General features: G+C 37.3%; 1 protein-coding gene across 1 annotated transcript; it reads right to left on the reverse strand.

Annotated features, from left to right (window-relative positions):
- Positions 1-2,657: 2,657 nt before the first annotated feature.
- LOC113012993 (NLR family CARD domain-containing protein 3-like) lies at positions 2,658-8,813 on the reverse strand. The gene is made up of 6 exons (XM_080294974.1): positions 8,460-8,813; positions 6,448-8,242; positions 4,966-5,142; positions 4,227-4,403; positions 3,914-3,960; positions 2,658-3,700 (listed from the first exon to the last, which is right to left on the reverse strand). Exons 1-6 carry the CDS (start codon positions 8,767-8,769, stop codon positions 3,177-3,179), a joined length of 3,030 nt encoding a protein of 1,009 aa, XP_080151100.1. The 5' UTR covers positions 8,770-8,813; the 3' UTR covers positions 2,658-3,176.
- Between the last annotated feature and the right edge of the window lie 14,896 nt (positions 8,814-23,709).

The raw sequence follows: 23,709 nt of genomic DNA on the forward strand, positions 1-23,709 counted from the left end.
CAAATATTTATCTATTGTTATTACGTGCTGCATTGTCTCACTCACAGCATGACTATTATGTAATTTCTTCTGTTTTACTGGCAGTTTGCAACCAATTTAATTAGAGCAGGTAGTACTGCCCTCTAGTGAAAGAGAATGTAATTTTCTGCCTGTTACTCACGCTGATCGCTTAGAGTACCAGGTGGAACCAGATAATCTTCCACGGGACAACTGATCATTTCTCACGGCACACCTATATGTGCCGCAGCACAGTGGTTGGAATGCACTGGATTAGAAATGCAACCCTCCTGTCTCCAGACAGCTGACAGCTAAACAACAACAGCTGTTTTAAGCTAACATGTTAGCTAATGTTAGGCTTGAGTATCCTACAAATCTCTCTTTCTCTCTCTGATATAGTTTAATTACAGTCTCACACCATATGAGAGTTTATTCACTAATCATCACAGTCTAAACACTTCAAAGAATGTTTCAATAACAGCAGCTACCAACATCCAGCTAACAGCAGCTAACAAAGGTTAGAAGCAGCAAAAACAACAGTTTTACCAAAGCAAAAGTTCCATGTATCCTCAACAACACAACTCATTATTGCTGCCATGACTAGATTATCCATTGCCTGATGAGTTTAAAAACCTTTACTTCTGGAAATCAGCCAAAATTAATTAAATGTTTTATTAGTCAGTAGATGCGCATACACTATTAAAAAGGTCAACATAATCATTTAACAGGGCCTGTGGGGTTTTAAAAGGTTTTTTGATCATTGCAAAAGGAATGTACATTTTCCAGTTCAAAAGCAGAGACGTCCACACATTTCTCACAAAGTCTGTTGTAAACCCACACAAACCATTCATTCATTCAACTCAAAGCGTGCTCAGGCAGCTCTCTAATCAAAACAAATCTTAAGAGACTGATGCAGAGTGAGACAGAAAGAGCGTGAGGGGCCCTAAATGTGTTGTCAATTAGCTGCAGCAGATCAATAGTATGGAGTGAAAGAAGCAGAAACAGGAGAGATCCTAAGCAAATCAAACAGGTCTGTTGCTTTTATAAGGCCCGTGACGTGAGAACTGGAACTAAATTTTTTATTGTGATTTTCTTTAAGGCTCTTCACAGACTCAGTCAAAAAATAGGTTTATGGAAACAATGAATTGGATTGTGGTGCAAAAAGGCCTTCAGTTCGCTCGTTGCCACATTGTCCCAGATGCTTCCTTTCTCTTCTACTTCCATCTCTTCCTTTGTAACTGCTTTCATTCTAGCCACCATCCACTCCTATATTATGTGTGTAATTCATTGCCTCCAACATTAAAATGCCCAAACATGCCAGCTTGGATGCAAATTTTGGTAAAACAAAAAAAAGATGGATGCATACAATAATATAATGTTAAAATGCACAATGGCCTACGCCAATTTTAAGTAAACAAGCTGTGTCTTGAGTAGTATGCAAACTGTCCCCACTGTAAGGATGTTTAGCTTTAACAGTGATTTTTAGAATATTTGAAATATTGTTTCTTTACTCTTTGATTAACCAGAAAGGCTCAAACTGGTCACAAACTAAAAAGGAAATAAATCACTGGTTATGCTCTGTGACTTTAAGCAAAGATTAAGGAGGAAAGAATGAAATAAAGTAGTCAAATTTAACATTAAGAAGGTTTAGACAATTTTGAACGTGGAAGCTGCTAAGCTTACCTTACTGTAAATGCAAAAGGTCTTTATTTCAGTTTTTCTCTTCTCTTCTTACAGTCTGGTGGACACCGATGGAAATAATCACTCCCAACAGACTCAACTGCCATGAATATAACTGTATGTGTCAGGGAAAATAGGCTGTTTTAACATCACATTATTGTACTGTAAATGTCTATGATTGTGCATGTGTTTGAGACCTGGATACCAAGACTGAAAACTGCAGCTGCCATTACTCCCCTAATTATTCCTATAGTCAACCAGGCTTCTTCACAGTGTAACACAGTAAAGTTTGATCAGGATCCAGATGGAAGAGAAGAGAAATAAATTGTGTCTGACAGCCGTTTGACTGAAATTATGTTAGAAAGAGTGAATGAAAAAAGAAATTTGGACAGAGACAAAGACAGACGTGGATGTAGGAATTACCACCTGGACAAGCGATCAACTGACACATAATTAGGAAGATAAAGACTAAGGCAGTAGATACAGTCCAACCACAATACTCATCGGGTGACATTCAGAAGTGTTTTTGTGTTCAAGTTTCCAGATGTATCAGTTAAGAAACACACCTGATAAAAACCTAATCCTGTGATGTGAGCCAAAGTCAAATGTGAGTAATTTGTCCTTAACAAATCAAAGTCTGTGAGGTGTGACATTTTGATATTTTTTGGCATACATTTATTTGACTTTGGGTTCAACTCTCCATAAATTTTTACTAGTGAAGCCTTTTTCTCTCTCGCGCGCACGCTTTCAAAGTTGGTAAAACTAAATTATTTTTTTTATCAATTTCTCAAGCACAGTCTGACTTTAATCAGCGGATTTATTTTTTTTTATATCTATGTATATCAAAAAATCAGGTTTCTGTATGTACAGTTATATATGACCATCAGTCTTCACTGCTGATGATACTGACAATAATGTCTGAAAGAAAAATGTTAATGTTCAAGAGGACATGTAAGTATTATTTGACAGGGATACAGTTATGTATTCTTTCTTGTACATGTTCTGCTTTATTGTCATTTACAAAATATAAAATTAAAGTAATGAAAACAAGAACAAGGCAGAACTGAAGTAAAAAAAAAACATAATTGAAACTCGTAATATTCATCATCGTTATCAGGATATCTTACACTTAGAAAAATATAAGTGATTAAACAAGGAAACAAACAAGTTTTAGAAAGAAATGAGTGAAATCAGCGACTGTCCCTTATCTTGACATACAGAGCTGCCTGTATCATAGCAGATCTACAACTGCCATGGGTTAGTGCGTTTTAAGGACCTCTGGATGTTGGGCAAATGTAACTTTATGATATTACAAAAGCTTAGTTTTCTTTTTACATTGTTCTTTTTTCTTTATTGTTTACTATTTATAAACAAGTCACATCTAAAAGAGAAAAACAGCAAAGTAATTTTACATGTTAAGGAACTGAAATGTTAATTGAATGAAATACGAAGAACATCTGTGGTGATCAGTTTATCAAACCTGTTTCAACCACAGTGATTTAATTAATGTCACATAAGGTCACAGAGCCTGTTTTAAACCAGAACGCTGGGAAGAGCGGCTCTGTGAATTTTGCATGGAAGGTGTGTATGAGGCTCAGCTTTTCTGATGAAACACTGTAATAACTCAGAATTCCACCTTCACAATCCAAGAGCACTGCTATTTTTTTACTGGAAGGTAATTCCAGCTGTGTTGATGTCTTCCCATGCAAGGCAGTGCATTTAGTCCTAGAGCAGGACAGAGCCCAGGACATCTCATTGCATCCAAGGCCACCACTACTATCCCAATTTCTACCCACTCTTTTGTATGCTGCAGCAATGCAGACCGTCCCACTCCATTCCACTTCCCAGTAGCAGAGACCTTTCAGTCCCTCGACGCAAAACACCTGAGACCTCTTGAACCTGTCCACATTTTCAGGTCGTGCAGGTTTCTCCTCTACCTTCTTTACAGTTTTTACTTTTCTGTCTCCTTCTAGGACAAGCCTTTTGCTTGCCGTAGTTTCATCAAACTTCAGTTCTACACCATCTGAGAAAGACAACGCAAGAATTTGATATCTTTGTGTACTGGAGAGACCACAAAATATAAATACATAAAAAAAATACAAGCAAAACAACAAATCAAAACAACATTAGCAGGTATAGCAAATTATAATTAGTGATTTTGATTTCAAAAATGAGCAACTGGAGCTTTAACTTGGTGACTACTTGACAAAACACTGAAGATCAGAGACCAACTTACACTTCTTTATCCCCGGCTTTAACCGATGCTCTCCACCATGGTCCAAACTGTACAAGATTTTATTTTATATATAGTATTAGGTATAGTAAGGTAGGGTGAGGAAGTAGTGCAGCAATAATTTTTAAACAGATTGGAAAAAATATGACTTCAAATTTAATTTATGTTATAAATGAAACATTGACTTTTTATTTCAGGTTCTGTTATAATTTTGCTTTAAAGTTGATGTAGGCTCAGAAAAAGATCCTTCTATATTATTAGAAATAAATGCCTTTTATTTCTATATACTATATTAACAATTATATTTATAACTTACAGCAGTGTCTTCAGCTTCATATTTGGATCTTCCTTTATACCAGTGAGTTGTGTGTTCCCATGGTCTCCTGGGTGATTATAACTCAGATCCAGATGTTTCAGGAGGGAGGCTGCATTCGATTTGAGAGATGAGGCCAAGAAAGAGCAGCCTGTCTCTGTTACCTGACAACCAGACAATCTGCAGAACACACAGAGATAAATTATTTTGATGGTCTTTCTGACTTTTTGATAAAGGTTTGAAACACTCAAAAAACGATTCAATAAACACATGACACATTAATATCTTTAATAAGATGATCATATCACCTTCTCTTTAACATCAAGTTGCTGCAGTGAATGTATTTACATAAAACATTTGAATGCTGTGATTACCCTGCTTAGGTAAACTTGACAAAATTTTCACAGAAATGTCATGTCCTATTTACATAAAGTATGAGGCCAGGTAGACCATTTAATTGGTTCCTATATTCAGAAACCCCCCTTCATCCCCCTTTAGTCTGGGCTTAGGATATAATGGTAATGGAAAGCAATCATGTTGTTGAGGTACAGCTTTTCTGCACACTTTGACTAAAGTGTAAAAAAATATTTGTCTCTAATAAAATTCATATGTGGCTAAAAACAGTCTAGCGTCTCAGCAACCTAACAGTCTGTTATACTTTGTACCATATGGAAACCTTTTAACTTTCTAACAAGAAAAGACAACAAAACCCTCTTTGGCAGTCTGATTTATGCACACTTACTTCAGAATCTCCAGTTTGCAGTGTGAACTCTTCAGGCCTTCTGCAAGATGCTGCACACCCACATCAAGCAAATCATTATGGCTAAAGTTCAGCTCCAAAAGGTTTGAGAATGCAGAGCTTAGGACTGAGGATGTCAGACCACTGCAGGCTTTTTCAGAGAGCTCACACCAAGTCAGCCTGTGAAAATGAGACATACAGCAAAGTGCTATGAACTGTTACTTTGCACTAGTATGTTCAAGTAACTAAAAGACCAGTGTATACAGTTATATAAATTAGTTGTTGGACAGAACATAATTTTTATAGCTCTACCTCTGTGCACCACCACATTGGAATTTAAATAGAACAATTAAGACGATGAGGGTTTCCACTTAGATTCAAGGAGATCTACAAAAATTTTTCATTTACTTTAGAAATTACAGACACTTTTAAACATAGTTCGCCATTTTCAGAGGCTTTGAATTAATATCACAAATATCCCATTTATTTGCCTTAAAAAAAATCTAGCATGTCAGGACTCACCGTCGGAAACACCGTCTGATCAGTTTTCCAGTGTTTGGCTGCAAACTTCCGAATTCATCCTGTGACTTACATCAGCAATCACATAATAATAATAATAATAATAATAATGTATACTTTATTGATCCCCGTGGGGAAATTGCTCTCTCTGCATTTGACCCATTCACTCAGTGAAGCAGTGGGCACCCAGTAAGCAGGCGCACCAGGGAGCAGTGTGTAGGGATGGTACCTTGCTCAGAGGTAGGCTACCTCAGGGTAGCCCTTCAGTGGATTCGAACCCCCGACCTTTGGCGACCACTCTACCTACTGAGCTATCCCTGCCCACATCATCAATAAATGCCAGTGGCACATTTCCACTGTTATGAAGTAACAAGGGAACATGACTCACCTGAAAATGAAACTGCTTGTCAGTCAATTATCCAATTACTGAAAATAGGTGACTTTCCACAAAGTTAAATGTAACTACTGAATAGTGAATGTCAAGTTGTTCTTAAACCCTCTGAATTAACCTCCTAAGACCCGAACTCTTTCATGGCATGCATTTTTAATTTTTCTTTGCTATTTGGGCTGAGTGGGACCTGATGAATGTAAAAACAAAGAATTACCAGATTTTTATTTTTACCTAATTTTTGTTTCTGAGAAAAATGAGATCAACATATGAGGACATTCGTTTTAGATTTTGATAGAACAGTAGCAGTATAATGTCATTGTAAGTGGATATCAGGCCCTTGTAGAGTAAATTTAGGTATTTTGGTCTAGACTACCCAAAATGTGATGTCCACATATGTGGACGCCAGGTCCTAGAAGGTTAAAGCAGAAAGTTTGAAATTCAAACTTGATAAATGACACTGAATTGACTGAATCTCCCACTAAACTCACTGGAGTTCTCCTTCTCTGTGAAAGCTGTTTAGATAGTTAAACTTTGTGTACACTGAATTACAAAAGTAATTATTCAAAAGTACTTACAAGGTAGTTTTTGAGACTTTGACCACTGGCAACATTCCCAGAAGAACTTGCTCTGATTTCCGATACTTTTTCAGATCAAACACATCGAGTTTCTCGTCTGACGTCAACAGCACAAACGTCAGAGCAGACCACTGACCAGCAGAGTAATCTTCAAAATTCTGTTTTCCTGATCGCAGTTGCTCTTTGATGTCTTTCACAAGAGAGTGATCATTAAGCTCATTCAAACAGTAAAAAAGGTTGAGGTTTTTATCTGCATCACTGATGTCTTCATTGATCTTCTTTTTGATGTACTCAGCTGTCTCCTTGTTGGTCTCCTTGTTATTTTTTTTGTCGTCTATCAGCAGCTCTTTCAGATGTTTCTGATTGGTCTCCAGTGAGAGGCCGAGCAGAAAGCGGAGAAACAGATCCCAGTCTCCATGTTTACTATCTAAAGCTTTGTCCACTGCCTTCTTGTAGAAGTCAGATGCCGGCAAATCTGAAACCACTGAAGGAGGTGGGGTAAGCAGATTTTCACTTTTGTTATTAAAGATGTAAAACACATAGAAAGCTGCCATGAACTCCTGAATGCTCAAATGGACAAAGCAAAACAGTTTCTGTGGGTACATTGAAGGACCTTCTCTCTCGATCTGAGTCAATATCCCAGAAAAAACAGCAGCTTTTGTGATGTCAGTACCACACTCTGTCAGGTTTTCTTCAGTAAAGAGAAAGTTTCTTTTAACAAGCTCCTCAAAAGCTAGTTTGCCCAAAGATATAATGGTTTCCTTGTTTCTTTCATTCCAGCATTTATCTATCTCACAGCTTTCACCTGTCTTGTCTTCATTATACTTTCTGTTAGCCTGTCTGCACTCAATCAAAAGAAAGTATGTGTACATGTCAGTCAGAGTCTTGGGCATTTCATCATCTTGGTTTGTGGTCACATATTCCTCCAGGACCTTTGCAGTGATCCAACAGAAAACTGGTATGTGACACATGATATAAAGGCTCCTTGATTTCTTCACATGGGTGAGGATTTTTTCAGCCAGATCCACATTAAACCTCTTCCTGAAGTACTCTTCTTTTTGCTCATCATTGAATCCTCGCACCTCTGTGACCCGGTCAACTTTATCAGCAGGAATACGGTTCGACGCTGCAGGACGGGAGGTGATCCAGATTTGAGCTTTAGGAAGCAGATTTCCTTGGATGAGGTTGGTCAGCAGAATATTCACTGATGTTTGCTCTCTCACATTGATGCATTTATTACTTTCACTGAAGTCAAGATCAAGGCGACATTCATCAAAGCCATCCAGAACAACCAAAATGTTGTACTTGTCATAGTCGGTTATTTCTGAGTTCTTCATAGCTGGAAAGAACTGATGAATAAGATCCTCAAAACTGAGTTGTTCCTCTGTTCTCAAATTAAGCTCTCGGAAAGGAAGTGGAAACATGAAATAAATGTTTTGAACCGGGTTACCATCAGCCCAGTCCAGCATGTACTTCATTGATGCGATAGTTTTTCCTATGCCTGCCACTCCAATTGTCATCACAGTTTTAATATGTTTATTTCCTACAGATGTGAAGATCTCATTATATTTAATTGCTGTTTCTTGTTTAACTGGTTTGAACTTTGCATCTTGAACCTGTCTGGTCTCTTGCTGCTCATTGACTTCTCCACTCTGTCCCTCTATGATGTAGAGCTCTGTGTAGATCTCATTCAGGACAGCAGAGGTTTTTTGCCTGTCGATGCCCTCAGACACACGAGTAAACTGCTCCTTCAGTTGAGACTTGAGTTTGCGTTGGCTTGTAATATCAGGCTTCTCTGAAAGAAAACATTAGAAATAGAAATTACACAAGTATACACTGTATACATTTGTCTGGTTTTCAGCAATTAAAAAGTTATTTATTATATAAAAACTTACTAAATTTGTCTTTTCTGAAAGCTTTTTTTTGTATTTTGACTCTTTTTTTTGGTCTAGTATAGTAGCATAAGTACTACAAAGATGCTGAATGATATCTAATTGCAGTTGCAATCTTACCTCGTATTTCTGTCACTCTGTCAACACATTTATCAACATTCGGCCGAATAGCAGCTGAAGGTCGGGACGTTATCCACACTAGAGCTGAAGGAAGCAGGGTCCCTTTGATGAGGTTGGTCAACAGCACATCCACTGAGGCTGGCTCACTGATATCAGACAAGATGTTGTTGTTGTCAAAGTCAAGTGGAAGCTGAGATTTGTCAAGTCCATCCAAGATAATTAAAACTGGGAATTGTGAAAAATTAGTAATTACAAATTCTTTGGTTTCACTGAAGAAATGGTTAAGAAGACCCACTATGCTAAAGTTCATATCTTTAATCTGGTTAAGGTCATTGAGTGGAAATATTCCTAGTTCAATCCTAGTGAGGAATGAAGGATTTGTATTTTTGGCCCACTCTTTTATAAATTTCTGTACATGAAACGATTTTCCGATATCAGCCTCTCCAACAGTCAGCACTGTCCTGATTTTCTTCTCATTCTTGTCTTTAAAGATGTCAGATGTTGCATCCACTTTCACCACAGTCGGGTTACTTTTCTGTTCATCAGTGCCCTCTGCAGTGCTGTCTTCTCTCACGATGTGTTCTGTGGTTTTCTGGTTAGGATGATTAGTGTCTTCATTCACCGTGTTTTCTGTACGAAGTCTTATGCACAGTTTTTTCACCAGCTTCCTCCATCGCTTTGAGGTCTCTAAATGGACAAAAAAATGTAATAATTTAAAGATAAATGTACCACGCACAACGTTAATTATTAAAAGTATTTTTAAGTCTGTTTAAATAAGGAAACCAGTGTGTTGTCTTTTAAAGCTTCATTTTGTTCAGTACCTTGACATTTTGTAACTTTTTGTATATAACAAGTAGGAATCTTATCAACTCCTGAGGGTCGAGAGATGATCCAGAGATGAGCGGAAGGAAGCAGAGTCCCTTTGATTAGGTTTGTTAGCAGCTCATCCATCGTGGCCTGTGCCTTCATGTCAGTCAGTCTCTTGTTGTTTTTAAAATCCAGAGGAAGTGTACATTTTTCCAGGCCATCAAGAATAAAAAGTAATTTAAACTTGTCATAGGAGAGATGTCCTCGTAGTTTAATATCACTGAAGTAATCATTCAGCAGTTCTTCCATACTCTGAACTTGGTCTCTTCTTTTATTCAGCTCACTGAACTGGAATGAAACTATAATGTCTATGTTTTTGTGGGTCTTCTTTTTTGCCCACTTAATCATGAACATCTTTGTTTGAAATGTTTTTCCAACACCAGCCATTCCTGTTGTTAGCACTGTTCGCACATTAAACATATCTTTGTAGTCGGGTTGCACTAGTTCTTCTTTTTCTTCCTTTTGTGCACAGAGTTCTGTGTCAGTCTCTTCCTCTCTCTGGCTTTTATACTTTTTGCAAATTGCAGACTTCAGAATTTCTCCTGCATTTTTCACTGTAGATGAAAGAGAGCCAAGAATTAATCTGAACAATGTAATATTCAGCAACTGCAACATTTCAATTAACAGCAATGATAGTAGTAATATGACTGTTATAAATAAATACAAAGACATGCTATTCTTCTTTATTGTGACTCCTTCACTGAGTGGGAGATTAAGTAGAAATATGCAGTTTGTACATGTTTTAATAAATTGGTGCAGCTATTTCTCATTTTTCTAGAAATGTATGATGATATATAAAGAAATTGGGGGCAGATCAAGACTTTTGGATATTATACTATAAAGACCCTTGGTTGCATTTAATTTTAAGGTACAGTCTCCGTAACAATAATCTTACTTCGTATCTCTGTCACCCTGTCAACACATTTCTCAACATTCAGCCGATTAGCAGCTGAAGGTCGGGACGTTAGCCACACTAGAGCTGAAGGAAGCAGGTTCCCTTTGATGAGGTTGGTCAACAGCACGTCCACTGAGGCTGGTTCACTGATATCAGACAAGGTGGTGTTGTTGTCAAAGTCGAGCGGGAGCTGAAATTGGTCAAGTCCATCCAAGATAAAACAAAATGGGAAGTGTGAAAATTCAGTGATGACCAGGTCTTTGGTTTCCTTCAAGCAATGGTTGAGAAGACCCACCAAGCTAATTTTATCTTTCATCTTACTAAGTTCAGAGACTTTGAGTGGAAATATTCCTAGTTCATTTCCTTTTCCTTTACCAATTAAAGATGTTTTAAGCCAAGTTGAAATTGAAGGGTTTGTATTTTCCGCCCACTCTTTTATATATTTCTGTACATGGAAGGATTTTCCGATATCAGCCTCTCCAACAGTCAGCACAGTTCTGGGTTTCTTCCCATTCTTGTCTTTAAATATATCAGATATTGTCTTCACTTTCACCCCAGTCTGTTCATTATTCTCTGCAGTGCTGTCTTCTCTTATGATGTGTTCTGTGTTTTTCTGGTTAGGATGATTGGTGTCTTCAATCAGTTTGTTTTCTCTAAGAAGACTTTTGCGCAGATGTGTCACCAGCTTTGTCCATTGCTTTGAGGTCTCTGAAAAAACAGAAAAATATAAAAAGATGTACCATGAATTGTTGTACTAATATGTACAAATATGAGTTTTGTAAATAAATACAATGACATTTCATTCTTTCTTAGTGTGATTCCTTCTCAGAGGAAAGAAAATAGCAGTAGTATGTTGAATAAAGTACAAATATCCTGTGTTCTAAAATATTCTTCTGTTGACAGCGCTGACTTAAGAAGGATTTCTGTGTTAATGATGTTGTAAGAGTCATCCTCACCACTGAGATCACTCTTCACAGAAGCATTGCTGTTGTCAGTTGATCTAGTTGAGCTTCAAGGCAGAGAAGACATTTCTAATTAATATTTTGTTTGTCAGCACAGCAAAATAAATGAACTGACATTTCACTTTGGCAATTTATCATATTGTCTCCATTTCCCTTTATTCTTTTACAGTTATAACAGTAGGCTCACCCATACCTTTCCCTGCTTTTACTCAACACTTAGATTCAGAAGGTTTAATAGTATTAAACATTGTATTCCTGATCAGCTTTATGGTAAACTTCAATGTCAAACATTTATAAATATCGAACCTTCTAGGTACCTCTGAAGCTTTTTGTAGGTTTCTGTCCAGTATCCTCTGTTCTGATTGAATTTTTAATATCACATACTACTGCATGTACTAAGAATGCATGGAGCTGACCTGAAAACAGATTTTATTAAGAAATAAAAAACTAATAATGACTGTTATTTCATGACTGTGGTGGGAAATTGGATTTTCTAAAAAATAAAATAAAATAAAATAAAACAATCCACTATTAAATCAAGCCATTAGACATATAATTATTACTGGCCATTTTTTAAAGAAGGTGTGATCCAAGAGGCACCTGTCTAAGAGGGTCTAGATACAGATCCTGCCTGTCCACTATCCTCTGTCATTCCTAACTGTGCATAATCACCTGCTAATGATCAAACCCTCATGACGATCCTTTGAATAACCTATAAAAGTATTAAAAATTACCACTAAATAACAAATATTAGAACATTACTCATCAGCTGTTGGACTTTCAACATCACACTTAAATATCTTAAATATCTAAATATTCTCTGAATTTGGTTCCCTTTAGATCCTCAAACTAACATCAAAGATTTTCAGTTAAAGGAAACCTCAAAATTAAGTAAAAAATAAGTCATTAATTAATCAAACCAAATGCCCTCTCATTATGATGAAAAAAAATATTTTATAATTTAAAAACAAGTCCTATCTAACTAATATAGAACATACATGTTTTCGTGTCACCAATGATCATTACTACCATTTAAATGAATATCAATTATATTTAGCCATCAGAATTACTGTCTGAAGGCCAAGAAAGATGCCCAATGAATTTATTTTACCAGGTGGATCATCACAACCTTGCCGTATTGGTCCATTTGATTGACGTTTGTTGTTATTATTTTATTTTATTTTATTTTAAAATTGAATGGGTGGGTGGGTGTGGTGGAGCGGGAAGAGGGAGGCAGTTGGGGATGGGGAGGGAAGGAAGGGAGGGGCTATGGGCCAGCTCCCCCGCTGACCCCAGTAGGCACCCCACTCACTGGAATCAACCAAGGCCAGGGGGCTCAGGCCCATCCGGACCCGGGCCCACGGCAGCAGCACCGCCAAGCCCTACAGAACCTGGATCGGCCCGTCTGACCCCACCGCAGAGTAAACTGTACCCACCCCATCATCCAATCGTCTCCCAGACTACACAATACAATATACACCCAGGTTGAGTTCATTCTCCACCTCTCCTATGTCTCTCCCTCACCTGCAAAGTGAACTCCTGAAGAGCAGAGAAGTCCTGCAAGGATGTAACAACCTCCCTGCCACTTGAAGAGGCCCCCAGTTTGGCCAATGCACCAGAGGCCCCCCACGCCAGGGCTGAGGCCCCGTGCACTCACCCGCCCACAACCTCGGCAGCACACCATCCAGGACCCAAGCCCCCAAGGCCCAGCCAGAGCCCCAGCACGGAGGCGAAGCACCCCCAGAACACCAAGCCCCCATGCCTGAGCTGGGCTTTGCTCAACCCAACAGGAAGTCAATGCGCAGTCAATGCCGCATCCCATGTTAAAGTTCCATAATAGGAATGACTTCAGTTTCAGCTGTCTGCGTCCACAATGGAGTATAGTGAAGAATTTTCAGGTATCTGTACTTTATTTGAAACTTTTTAGTTTTAGTCCCAACATCTTTACATAAATATTTGTTTTTATTACCAAGCTCCTTTTCAAAACAGGCTTGTTATTTTAGATTTAACACGTTATTCATTTACTTAACAGTACGCCTTCACACTGATTTGAGGCTAAATGGAGGGAACAATAACACATAAAAGACAACCCTATTGCTTTATCAATCAACGCTTATTGAATACAAAGAGATGAGGTAAAAACATATATATAATTTCTACTGCTATACTCAAGGGTTAAAGTGGGCTGGTGCTGTCCAAAAAAGTGATTGCTGATATTTATGTGTTTTTTTTATGCTTGCTGTAGGTATTACAGGTACTGTGACGCAGTGGTTTTATATCATATCTATCTAGTAGACTCCAATTTGTTCATGTAAATGGAGAGTCTTCTTCATACACTGAGGTTGATTACGGAGTTCCGCAGGGTTCAGTGCTAGGACCAATTCTGTTTACATTATACATGGCACTTAGGCAGTATCATCAAAAGACATAGTATACACTTTCACTGCTATGCTGATGACACCCAGCTCTATCTATTTATGAAGCCAGATAACACACACCAATTAGTTAAACTGCAGAAATGTCTTAAGACATAAAGACCTGGATGGCCACTAACTTTCTGCTCCTTAATTCAGATAAAACTGAAGTTATTGTACTCTGCCCTGAAAATTTTAGAAATATGGTATCTAACCAGATTCTTACTATGAATGGCATTACCTTGGCCTTCAGTAACACTGTGATGAACCTTGGAGTGAGTTTTGACCAAGATATGTCCTTCAATGCACATATTAAACAAATGTGTAGGACTGCCTTCTTCCATTTGCACAACATCTCTAAAGTTAGAAATATCCTGTCTTAGAGTGACGCTGAAAAACTAGTTCATGCATTTATTACTTCCAGGCTGGACTACTGTAATTCATTATTATCAGGATGTCCCTGAAAAGTCTTCAATTAATCCAAAATGCTGCAGCAAGAGTACTGACAGGGACTAGAGAGAGCATATTTCTCCTGTATTGGCTTCCCTTCATTGGCTCCCTGTTAAATCCAGGAATCCAGAATTGAATACGAAATCCTGCTCCTTACATACAAGGTCTTAAATAATCAGGCCCCATCTTATCTTAATGACCTTGTAGTACCGTATAACCCCATTAGAGCACTTGTATTGTATCTTTATTGCCCTACTCAGGTCGACTTCTTTTTTGCTGACAATGGTACATGCTTATCAGAAAGTTAAAATCCAGGATATTCTAAAAATATATTGTTGACTAAGATTACTGCAGTGATGTACTTAAAGTTTTTATCAGATTTACTAATGACAGAGGGATTTATAATAACATTTTCTTACTTGTTTAATAGAAATTTAATTCCAGAGTATCTTACCTTGGTTTATTATCACTGAAGTCTGGGGGTTCCCCTTTGGACATGTCACTTCTCATGGAAACAGGTTTTTGGTGCTCATGTGGACTTCAATAAAGGATCAGAAAATGTCTTAATTAGACAAAGCTTAAAAGTGCATCTGTAACTTCTGTTTACCCATTCAAACACCAATTTCAATTATCAACAGAACAGGATGCCCAGCAGTAACTATTTGATGTTAAGTTTGATGTTATGACCAGGCCTCAGTTTCACCTGAGTCCAGTGATAGATTTTGTAAATTGTGTGTGAGGAGATGGAAATGTGACGTAACACCAACGCTCCATATTAGGCTTTAAAGAAAGCTTTAGCAATAGCTCTGAAACCTTGTTTCATGTTCTCCACTGTCTTTTCACTGGAGAGCAAGTTGGGTAACTCCTGCTGACTACACAGAGAGTCTGCTGTATCTGTGCTTCCACAGACACATGGTTTAGCAGCAAAGATCCACACACCACATTTAAGCTACACCTGCTTTGTGCTGATGATAACGTTATATGACTTACCAAAAATAACTAACTGACAACCATATACTGGTGATAAAGTCTCTGCATTAATGTTGTATTTCAGGTTTTTATGTATTTACAGCAAATGCTGCAAGAACTTTGCTCTGCCAAATACTGCTCATTGTCACTTTTGCATGAGTGGAACAGATTGCACAGTTCATATTACAACTATTAATGTCACTTTAACATTGATAGTGTTAGATATCCCGTGAAGCTCGACTTCTTTTGTGCTGAAAGTGATGAATGCTTATCAGAAAGTTACAATTCAAAATATTCTAAAAACATGAATGAAGACCAATATATTGTTGACTAAGATTACTGGAATGTTGTACTTAAAGTTTTTATCAGATTTACTAATGACAGAGGGATTTATAATGTTTCCTTACTTGTTTAATAGAAATTTAATTCCAGAGTATCTTACCTTGGTTTATTATCACTGAAGTCTGGGGGTTCCCCTTTGGACATGTCACTTCTCATGGAAACAGGTCTTTGGTGCTCATGTGGACTTCAATAAGGATCAAAAAATGTCTTACTTAGACAAAGCTTAAAAGTGCATCTGTAACTTCTGTTTACCCATTCAAAAAGCAATTTCAATTATCAACAGAACAGGATGCCCAGCAGTAACTATTTGATGTTAAGCGGCAGAAATATATTTAAGTGTTTTGCTGAAAAAGATACTGAACACAGCGTGCTAACCAGCTGTCTCTGTCCCATCACTATTCATTTCAAGACCTGACTGATAACTGATGTAGTGTCAAGTCTACCCTCAATGTTTTCAATCTTCTCAATAACCAACATAATTGGATGTTATGAGCAGACCTCAGCATCATCTGAGGTCACTTACAGATTCTGTAAATTGTTAGTGAGGAGATGGAAATGTGATATACACCAAGGCTCCATATTAGGCTTTAAGGAAAGCTTTAGCAATAGCTCTGAAACCTTGTTTCATGTTCTCCACTGTCTTTTCACTGGAGAGCAAGTTGGGTAACTCCTGCTGACTATACAGAGAGTCTGCTGTATCTGTGCTTCCACAGACACATGGTTTAGCAGCAAAGATCCACACACCACATTTAAGCTACACCTGCTTTGTGCTGATGATAACATTATATGACTTACCAAAAATAAAAAACTGTTCTAAACAACTTCATCATTTAACTGACAACCACATACTGGTGATGAAGTCTCTGCTTCAGTGCTGCATTTCAGTTATTTACGTACAAAGCTATGAATGACCAGCAATATATTGTTGACTAAGATTACTGGAATGTTGTACTTAGTTTTTTTTTTTTAAATCAGATTTACTAATGACAGAGGAGTTTATAATAACATTTTCTTACTTGTTTAATAGAAATTTAATTCCAGAGTATCTTACCTTGGTTTATTATCACTGAAGTCTGGGGGTTCCCCTTTGGACATGTCACTTCTCGTGGAAACAGGTTTTTGGTGCTCATGTGGACTTCAATAAGGATCAGAAAATGTCTTAATTAGACAAAGCTTAAAAGTGCATCTGTAACTTCTGTTTACCCATTCAAACACCAATTTCAATTATCAACAGAACAGGATGCCCAGCAGTAACTATTTGATGTTAAGTTTGATGTTATGACCAGGCCTCAGTTTCACCTGAGTCCAGTGATAGATTTTGTAAATTGTGTGTGAGGAGATGGAAATGTGACGTAACACCAACGCTCCATATTAGGCTTTAAAGAAAGCTTTAGCAATAGCTCTGAAACCTTGTTTCATGTTCTCCACTGTCTTTTCACTGAAGAGCAAGTTGGGTAACTCCTGCTGACTACACAGAGAGTCTGCTGTATCTGTGCTTCCACAGACACATGGCTTAGCAGCAAAGATCCACACACCACATTTAAGCTACACCTGCTTTGTGCTGATGATAACGTTATATGACTTACCAAAAATAACTAACTGACAACCATATACTGGTGATAAAGTCTCTGCATTAATGTTGTATTTCAGGTTTTTATGTATTTACAGCAAATGCTGCAAGAACTTTGCTCTGCCAAATACTGCTCATTGTCACTTTTGCATGAGTGGAACAGATTGCACAGTTCATATTACAACTATTAATGTCACTTTAACATTGATAGTGTTAGATGTCCCGTGAAGCTCGACTTCTTTTGTGCTGAAAGTGATGAATGCTTATCAGAAAGTTACAATTCAAAATATTCTAAAAACATGAATGAAGACCAATATATTGTTGACTAAGATTACTGGAATGTTGTACTTAAAGTTTTTATCAGATTTACTAATGACAGAGGGATTTATAATGTTTCCTTACTTGTTTAATAGAAATTTAATTCCAGAGTATCTTACCTTGGTTTATTATCACTGAAGTCTGGGGGTTCCCCTTTGGACATGTCACTTCTCATGGAAACAGGTCTTTGGTGCTCATGTGGACTTCAATAAGGATCAGAAAATGTCTTACTTAGACAAAGCTTAAAGGTGCATCTGTAACTTCTGTTTACCCATTCAAAAAGCAATTTCAATTATCAACAGAACAGGATGCCCAGCAGTAACTATTTGATGTTAAGCGGCAGAAATATATTTAAGTGTTTTGCTGAAAAAGATACTGAACACAGCGTGCTAACCAGCTGTCTCTGTCCCATCACTATTCATTTCAAGACCTGACTGATAACTGATGTAGTGTCAAGTCTACCCTCAATGTTTTCAATCTTCTCAATAACCAACATAATTGGATGTTATGAGCAGACCTCAGCATCATCTGAGGTCACTTACAGATTCTGTAAATTGTTAGTGAGGAGATGGAAATGTGATATACACCAACGCTCCATATTAGGCTTTAAGGAAAGCTTTAGCAATAGCTCTGAAACCTTGTTTCATGTTCTCCACTGTCTTTTCACTGGAGAGCAAGTTGGGTAACTCCTGCTGACTACACAGAGAGTCTGCTGTATCTGTGCTTCCACAGACACATGGTTTAGCAGCAAAGATCCACACACCACATTTAAGCTACACCTGCTTTGTGCTGATGATAACATTATATGACTTACCAAAAATAAAAAACTGTTCTAAACAACTTCATCATTTAACTGACAACCACATACTGGTGATGAAGTCTCTGCTTCAGTGCTGCATTTCAGTTATTTACGTACAAAGCTATGAATGACCAGCAATATATTGTTGACTAAGATTACTGCGATGCTGTACTTAGTTTTTTTTTTTAAATCAGATTTACTAATGACAGAGGAGTTTATAATAACATTTTCTTACTTGTTTAATAGAAATTTAATTCCAGAGTATCTTACCTTGGTTTATTATCACTGAAGTCTGGGGGTTCCCCTTTGGACATGTCACTTCTCATGGAAACAGGTTTTTGGTGCTCATGTGGACTTCAATAAGGATCAGAAAATGTCTTAATTAGACAAAGCTTAAAAGTGCATCTGTAACTTCTGTTTACCCATTCCAACACCAATTTCAATTATCAACAGAACAGGATGCCCAGCAGTAACTATTTGATGTTAAGTTTGATGTTATGACCAGGCCTCAGTTTCACCTGAGTCCAGCGATAGATTTTGTAAATTGTGTGTGAGGAGATGGAAATGTGACGTAACACCAACGCTCCATATTAGGCTTTAAAGAAAGCTTTAGCAATAGCTCTGAAGCCTTGTTTCATGTTCTCCACTGTCTTTTCACTGAAGAGCAAGTTGGGTAACTCCTGCTGACTACACAGAGAGTCTGCTGTATCTGTGCTTCCACAGACACATGGCTTAGCAGCAAAGATCCACACACCACATTTAAGCTACACCTGCTTTGTGCTGATGATAACGTTATATGACTTACCAAAAATAACTAACTGACAACCATATACTGGTGATAAAGTCTCTGCATTAATGTTGTATTTCAGGTTTTTATGTATTTACAGCAAATGCTGCAAGAACTTTGCTCTGCCAAATACTGCTCATTGTCACTTTTGCATGAGTGGAACAGATTGCACAGTTCATATTACAACTATTAATGTCACTTTAACATTGATAGTGTTAGATGTCCCGTGAAGCTCGACTTCTTTTGTGCTGAAAGTGATGAATGCTTATCAGAAAGTTACAATTCAAAATATTCTAAAAACATGAATGAAGACCAATATATTGTTGACTAAGATTACTGGAATGTTGTACTTAAAGTTTTTATCAGATTTACTAATGACAGAGGGATTTATAATGTTTCCTTACTTGTTTAATAGAAATTTAATTCCAGAGTATCTTACCTTGGTTTATTATCACTGAAGTCTGGGGGTTCCCCTTTGGACATGTCACTTCTCGTGGAAACAGGTCTTTGGTGCTCATGTGGACTTCAATAAGGATCAAAAAATGTCTTATTTAGACAAAGCTTAAAGGTGCATCTGTAACTTCTGTTTACCCATTCAAAAAGCAATTTCAATTATCAACAGAACAGGATGCCCAGCAGTAACTATTTGATGTTAAGCGGCAGAAATATATTTAAGTGTTTTGCTGAAAAAGATACTGAACACAGCGTGCTAACCAGCTGTCTCTGTCCCATCACTATTCATTTCAAGACCTGACTGATAACTGATGTAGTGTCAAGTCTACCCTCAATGTTTTCAATCTTCTCAATAACCAACATAATTGGATGTTATGAGCAGACCTCAGCATCATCTGAGGTCACTTACAGATTCTGTAAATTGTTAGTGAGGAGATGGAAATGTGATATACACCAAGGCTCCATATTAGGCTTTAAGGAAAGCTTTAGCAATAGCTCTGAAACCTTGTTTCATGTTCTCCACTGTCTTTTCACTGGAGAGCAAGTTGGGTAACTCCTGCTGACTACACAGAGAGTCTGCTGTATCTGTGCTTCCACAGACACATGGTTTAGCAGCAAAGATCCACACACCGCATTTAAGGTACACCTGCTTTGTGCTGATGATAACGTTATATGACTTACCAAAAATAAAAAACTGTTCTAAACAACTTCATCATTTAACTGACAACCACATACTGGTGATGAAGTCTCTGCTTCAGTGCTGCATTTCAGTTATTTACGTACAAAGCTATGAATGACCAGCAATATATTGTTGACTAAGATTACTGCGATGCTGTACTTAGTTTTTTTTTTAAATCAGATTTACTAATGACAGAGGAGTTTATAATAACATTTTCTTACTTGTTTAATAGAAATTTAATTCCAGAGTATCTTACCTTGGTTTATTATCACTGAAGTCTGGGGGTTCCCCTTTGGACATGTCACTTCTCATGGAAACAGGTCTTTGGTGCTCATGTGGACTTCAATAAGGATCAGAAAATGTCTTAATTAGACAAAGCTTAAAAGTGCATCTGTAACTTCTGTTTACCCATTCAAACAGCAATTTCAATTATCAACAGAACAGGATGCCCAGCAGTAACTATTTGATGTTAAGTTTGATGTTATGACCAGGCCTCAGTTTCACCTGAGTTCAGTGATAGATTTTGTAAATTGTGTGTGAGGAGATGGAAATGTGACGTAACACCAAGGCTCCATATTAGGCTTTAAGGAAAGCTTTAGCTCACTGCAAACCTTTTTAATGTGCAAATGCTATTGGGTTAACGATAGAAGAGCTGAGGCAGCTCGTAGAAGAAGAAGCTGAGTCAGAGTGGTCTGTTGGCGGATATGGCAGAAAGACAACCATACATTCACATACATAGGCATGGCCAATTCTGAATCACAATCTAACCTAAGAAGCTTGCCATTGGACTGTGGAAAAAAACAGGAGTACCTAGAGAAAACCCACAAAGCCACAATAAAACATAGAAATTCGAAAGGAAAACCCAGGAAACCAGAAAGTTCAAACCAGGAACCTTCTCAGGTTTCCCTTGGACATGATCTTTGAGTCTCAAATGACACATGTTTTACAAAGCTAATGTTTGTTTCACAAGAAAAATCATAACTTTCTGAAAAATTTAAAACTCAATTTTCAGAGCTTTACCAGTTTCAAACCTATGATTAGCAGATCTGTTACAACAGAGAAAATAAAATTACAGCAACAGAGTGACATAAAAATACACACTGCATCAGCATCTGCACATTAGTCTTCACATTCAAGTTTAAAACATCAAGTACATTAATATTTAGCAAAATATTTAATTGTTTAGTTTGCATAATAACAGTGAGATCAAAAATTGTAACTCACTTGGCAGTTGATGTGGACATATGTTGTTCCTCAGACATGTTTGTTTAAAACACAGTTTTCTGCTTTCAGGTGGTCCTGCATTCGTTTTTATCTAATTGTGGTGCTACTTTAAATTTAATTATTTCCAAATCCATGCACAAGTTTATATGAACACAAAAGCTGCCACTCTTTCAATCACACTTGGCTTGAAAGCGGTCTTGATCCATAGTATCCCTTTGGAACAGTCTTCTTTCTAAACAAACTTCAAGCGCTGAATTAAGTCTGGTTTTAACCTGACTTAAAAAATGGTCTTATGACAAAAAGAAAAACCAGAATGTCTTCAGTGCATGTGACTTAGACGAATTAAGAAACTGATCAAAGTCCATTACAATACTTCCTGGTTAATTTATAACAGAAACAACTGTAGTGACCTTGACATTCCAACTGCCACAAAATAAAGACTATTATCATTAAGATTTGTCTACAATGTCGTGTTCTAAGTGAACTGAGGACCACTGACATTTGTATTTTTCATCCGTAGCTGTTGAATAGATATCAACACCAGCACTGACTCCTGTGTCCAGGTACAACCTCAGAGCCTCTAGTCTAGTACCATTCTCTTAGTCTTATATTCTTCTATTTTCTGTGCCAACTGCTATTTACATTTCAGATATTGTAGCATCCAGTCGAACTGAGAAGGCCAGAACTGGATGCTACAGTAAGAGCTTGTTCCCCTGTCGACTTTTTGTACAATTTATTTAACTATATTCTTCTCTCCCTTTTCTCCGTTAGCATTAGTTTTCCGTTTTCTTCCGTCTTTTTTGCACATCAAGTTGTTTACCATTACACCATTCACTTCCGGCCACACGGGCGGGAAGTTACCAAAATAAAAGCACAAACGTTATATTACGTGAATATGAGCTAGCTTTAGATATCCGCCGTTACAGATATATTGTTATCATTTTAAGCTCTTAGCATATTGAGCTCTTTATACTAAAAGTGTATTTTTATCATACAATTTTCCAAGAATAAGACACAATATAACGGCACCAAAAGAAAAAAAAATCATTGTGTCTATTTAAATTTGAATATTGGGTCAGCATGCAATCCTCATAAAGACTGTGATCCACAGCGTTTTCACAAAGATAATACTCAAACTCATATTACTGAATCCAGCGTTGGTTTTTTTAGACACTGTGTTTTGGAATAAAAGCAAATTTGAGAAGTAACATAAAACACATACAGATTTCTGTATTAAATAAGTTGCCCTTTTATTGATTATTACTTTTGGTAATTAATTTTCTATTCCCAAATTATTACTCTTCCTTTTCCACTTAATTACCTCAAGTACCATATTATTAGCAGCTATAATAGAAAGTGCTACCCTGATTTCTGTTTACAGCGCTGCTTTCTGTCTTGCCAAAAGGCAACTTTTGGCATGTTCTTATCAGTCCTCAGCAAAGTCTTCTTAAAGGCTGGAACAGTATCTAGTTTAAGATTAAGGCATTTATAATGATAAGATATGTGTTTTGGAGATAACGCTACTAAATTATAGTGGTGCATACAGGTTTGTCAGTAAATGGATTGTGTGTTTCTCTGTAGGGTTATTCAACATCACTCATTCCAAATTAAAGATCCATATGACTCCAAAACTCATATGTGGGCATTTCTATACCTGATGGCACTCGTGTGTGAACATGTGTTTTAACATGTGTGTGAACACGTGTGCATGCATGTCAGGTATTTTGAAACCTTGTGTATATATATATTTTAAAATAAAAGCAAAAGGCGCGGAAGGTAAACAATTAACGAGTTTCAATCTTTCAATCTCACTCTGCCATGCACTGACACTCCTGAGGTCCACATACACACAATGCAAGCACATGAAATGACAGACATGACCCTACAAACCTGTCATGTGCTTAGTAAAACCTCCTGTGTATGGGGGAGGCATAGTTAGTGTGTGTGAGTCTTCTGCCTTTATTACCTTGTACACATGGTCAGCACCTGTTCACTGTTCTCCTCCATGTCTTTTCATTACCCGTGTAGCTCAATGAAAACTCATCACCCTTAAACTCTGACTCACCCATCCCCACTGTTTTGTCTGTCTTCCCATCTCTGCACATTGTTCCCTAATTTGTGCCTGTCAGCCATAAAAAAAAAAACAACTTTATTTTTTATGGAAGTGAAATACAAAGTGTTTAATGATGAAAAGTCAATGACTGCTTAAAACATTCTTATCATATAAGCATATTGTGAGAAAAACTGGCTGAGAAGTATTAATAAAATAAATGGTGGTTTCTATTTAAGTAATAATGTTACTTCTATCGTCCATACCCACTCCACCCATGTCTGCTTCTTTCCCATGTGACTCTCATTGGTGCCATGTATAACTGGAATGCAATATAGTTAATAAGAAACAAAAATCATAAAGTTTTACACTGGACAATAATGTAGTGTAATGACAGTTGATTACACTGCAGAGCTTTCGTTGATGATTTACAGGAAGTAAGTGCCTCCATATTATAGTGTTTTAATTCTA

This window comes from Astatotilapia calliptera, chromosome 20, assembly GCF_964374335.1.
Source record: "Astatotilapia calliptera chromosome 20, fAstCal68.1, whole genome shotgun sequence".
In the NCBI taxonomy this organism is placed as follows: domain Eukaryota; kingdom Metazoa; phylum Chordata; class Actinopteri; order Cichliformes; family Cichlidae; genus Astatotilapia; species Astatotilapia calliptera.

Excerpts from the sequence above, each read along its gene's own strand:
- LOC113012993 (XM_080294974.1), bottom strand. The coding sequence starts at position 8,769 with ATGAACTTTAGCATAGTGGGTCTTCTTAACCATTTCTTCAGTGAAACC. Across the intron at positions 8,243-8,459 it reads CAGAGTGACAGAAATACGAG|AGAAGCCTGATATTACAAGC; the intron begins GTAAGATTGCAA and ends GTTTTCTTTCAG. Across the intron at positions 3,701-3,913 it reads AAAGCCGGGGATAAAGAAGT|ATGGTGTAGAACTGAAGTTT; the intron begins GTAAGTTGGTCT and ends TGTCTTTCTCAG.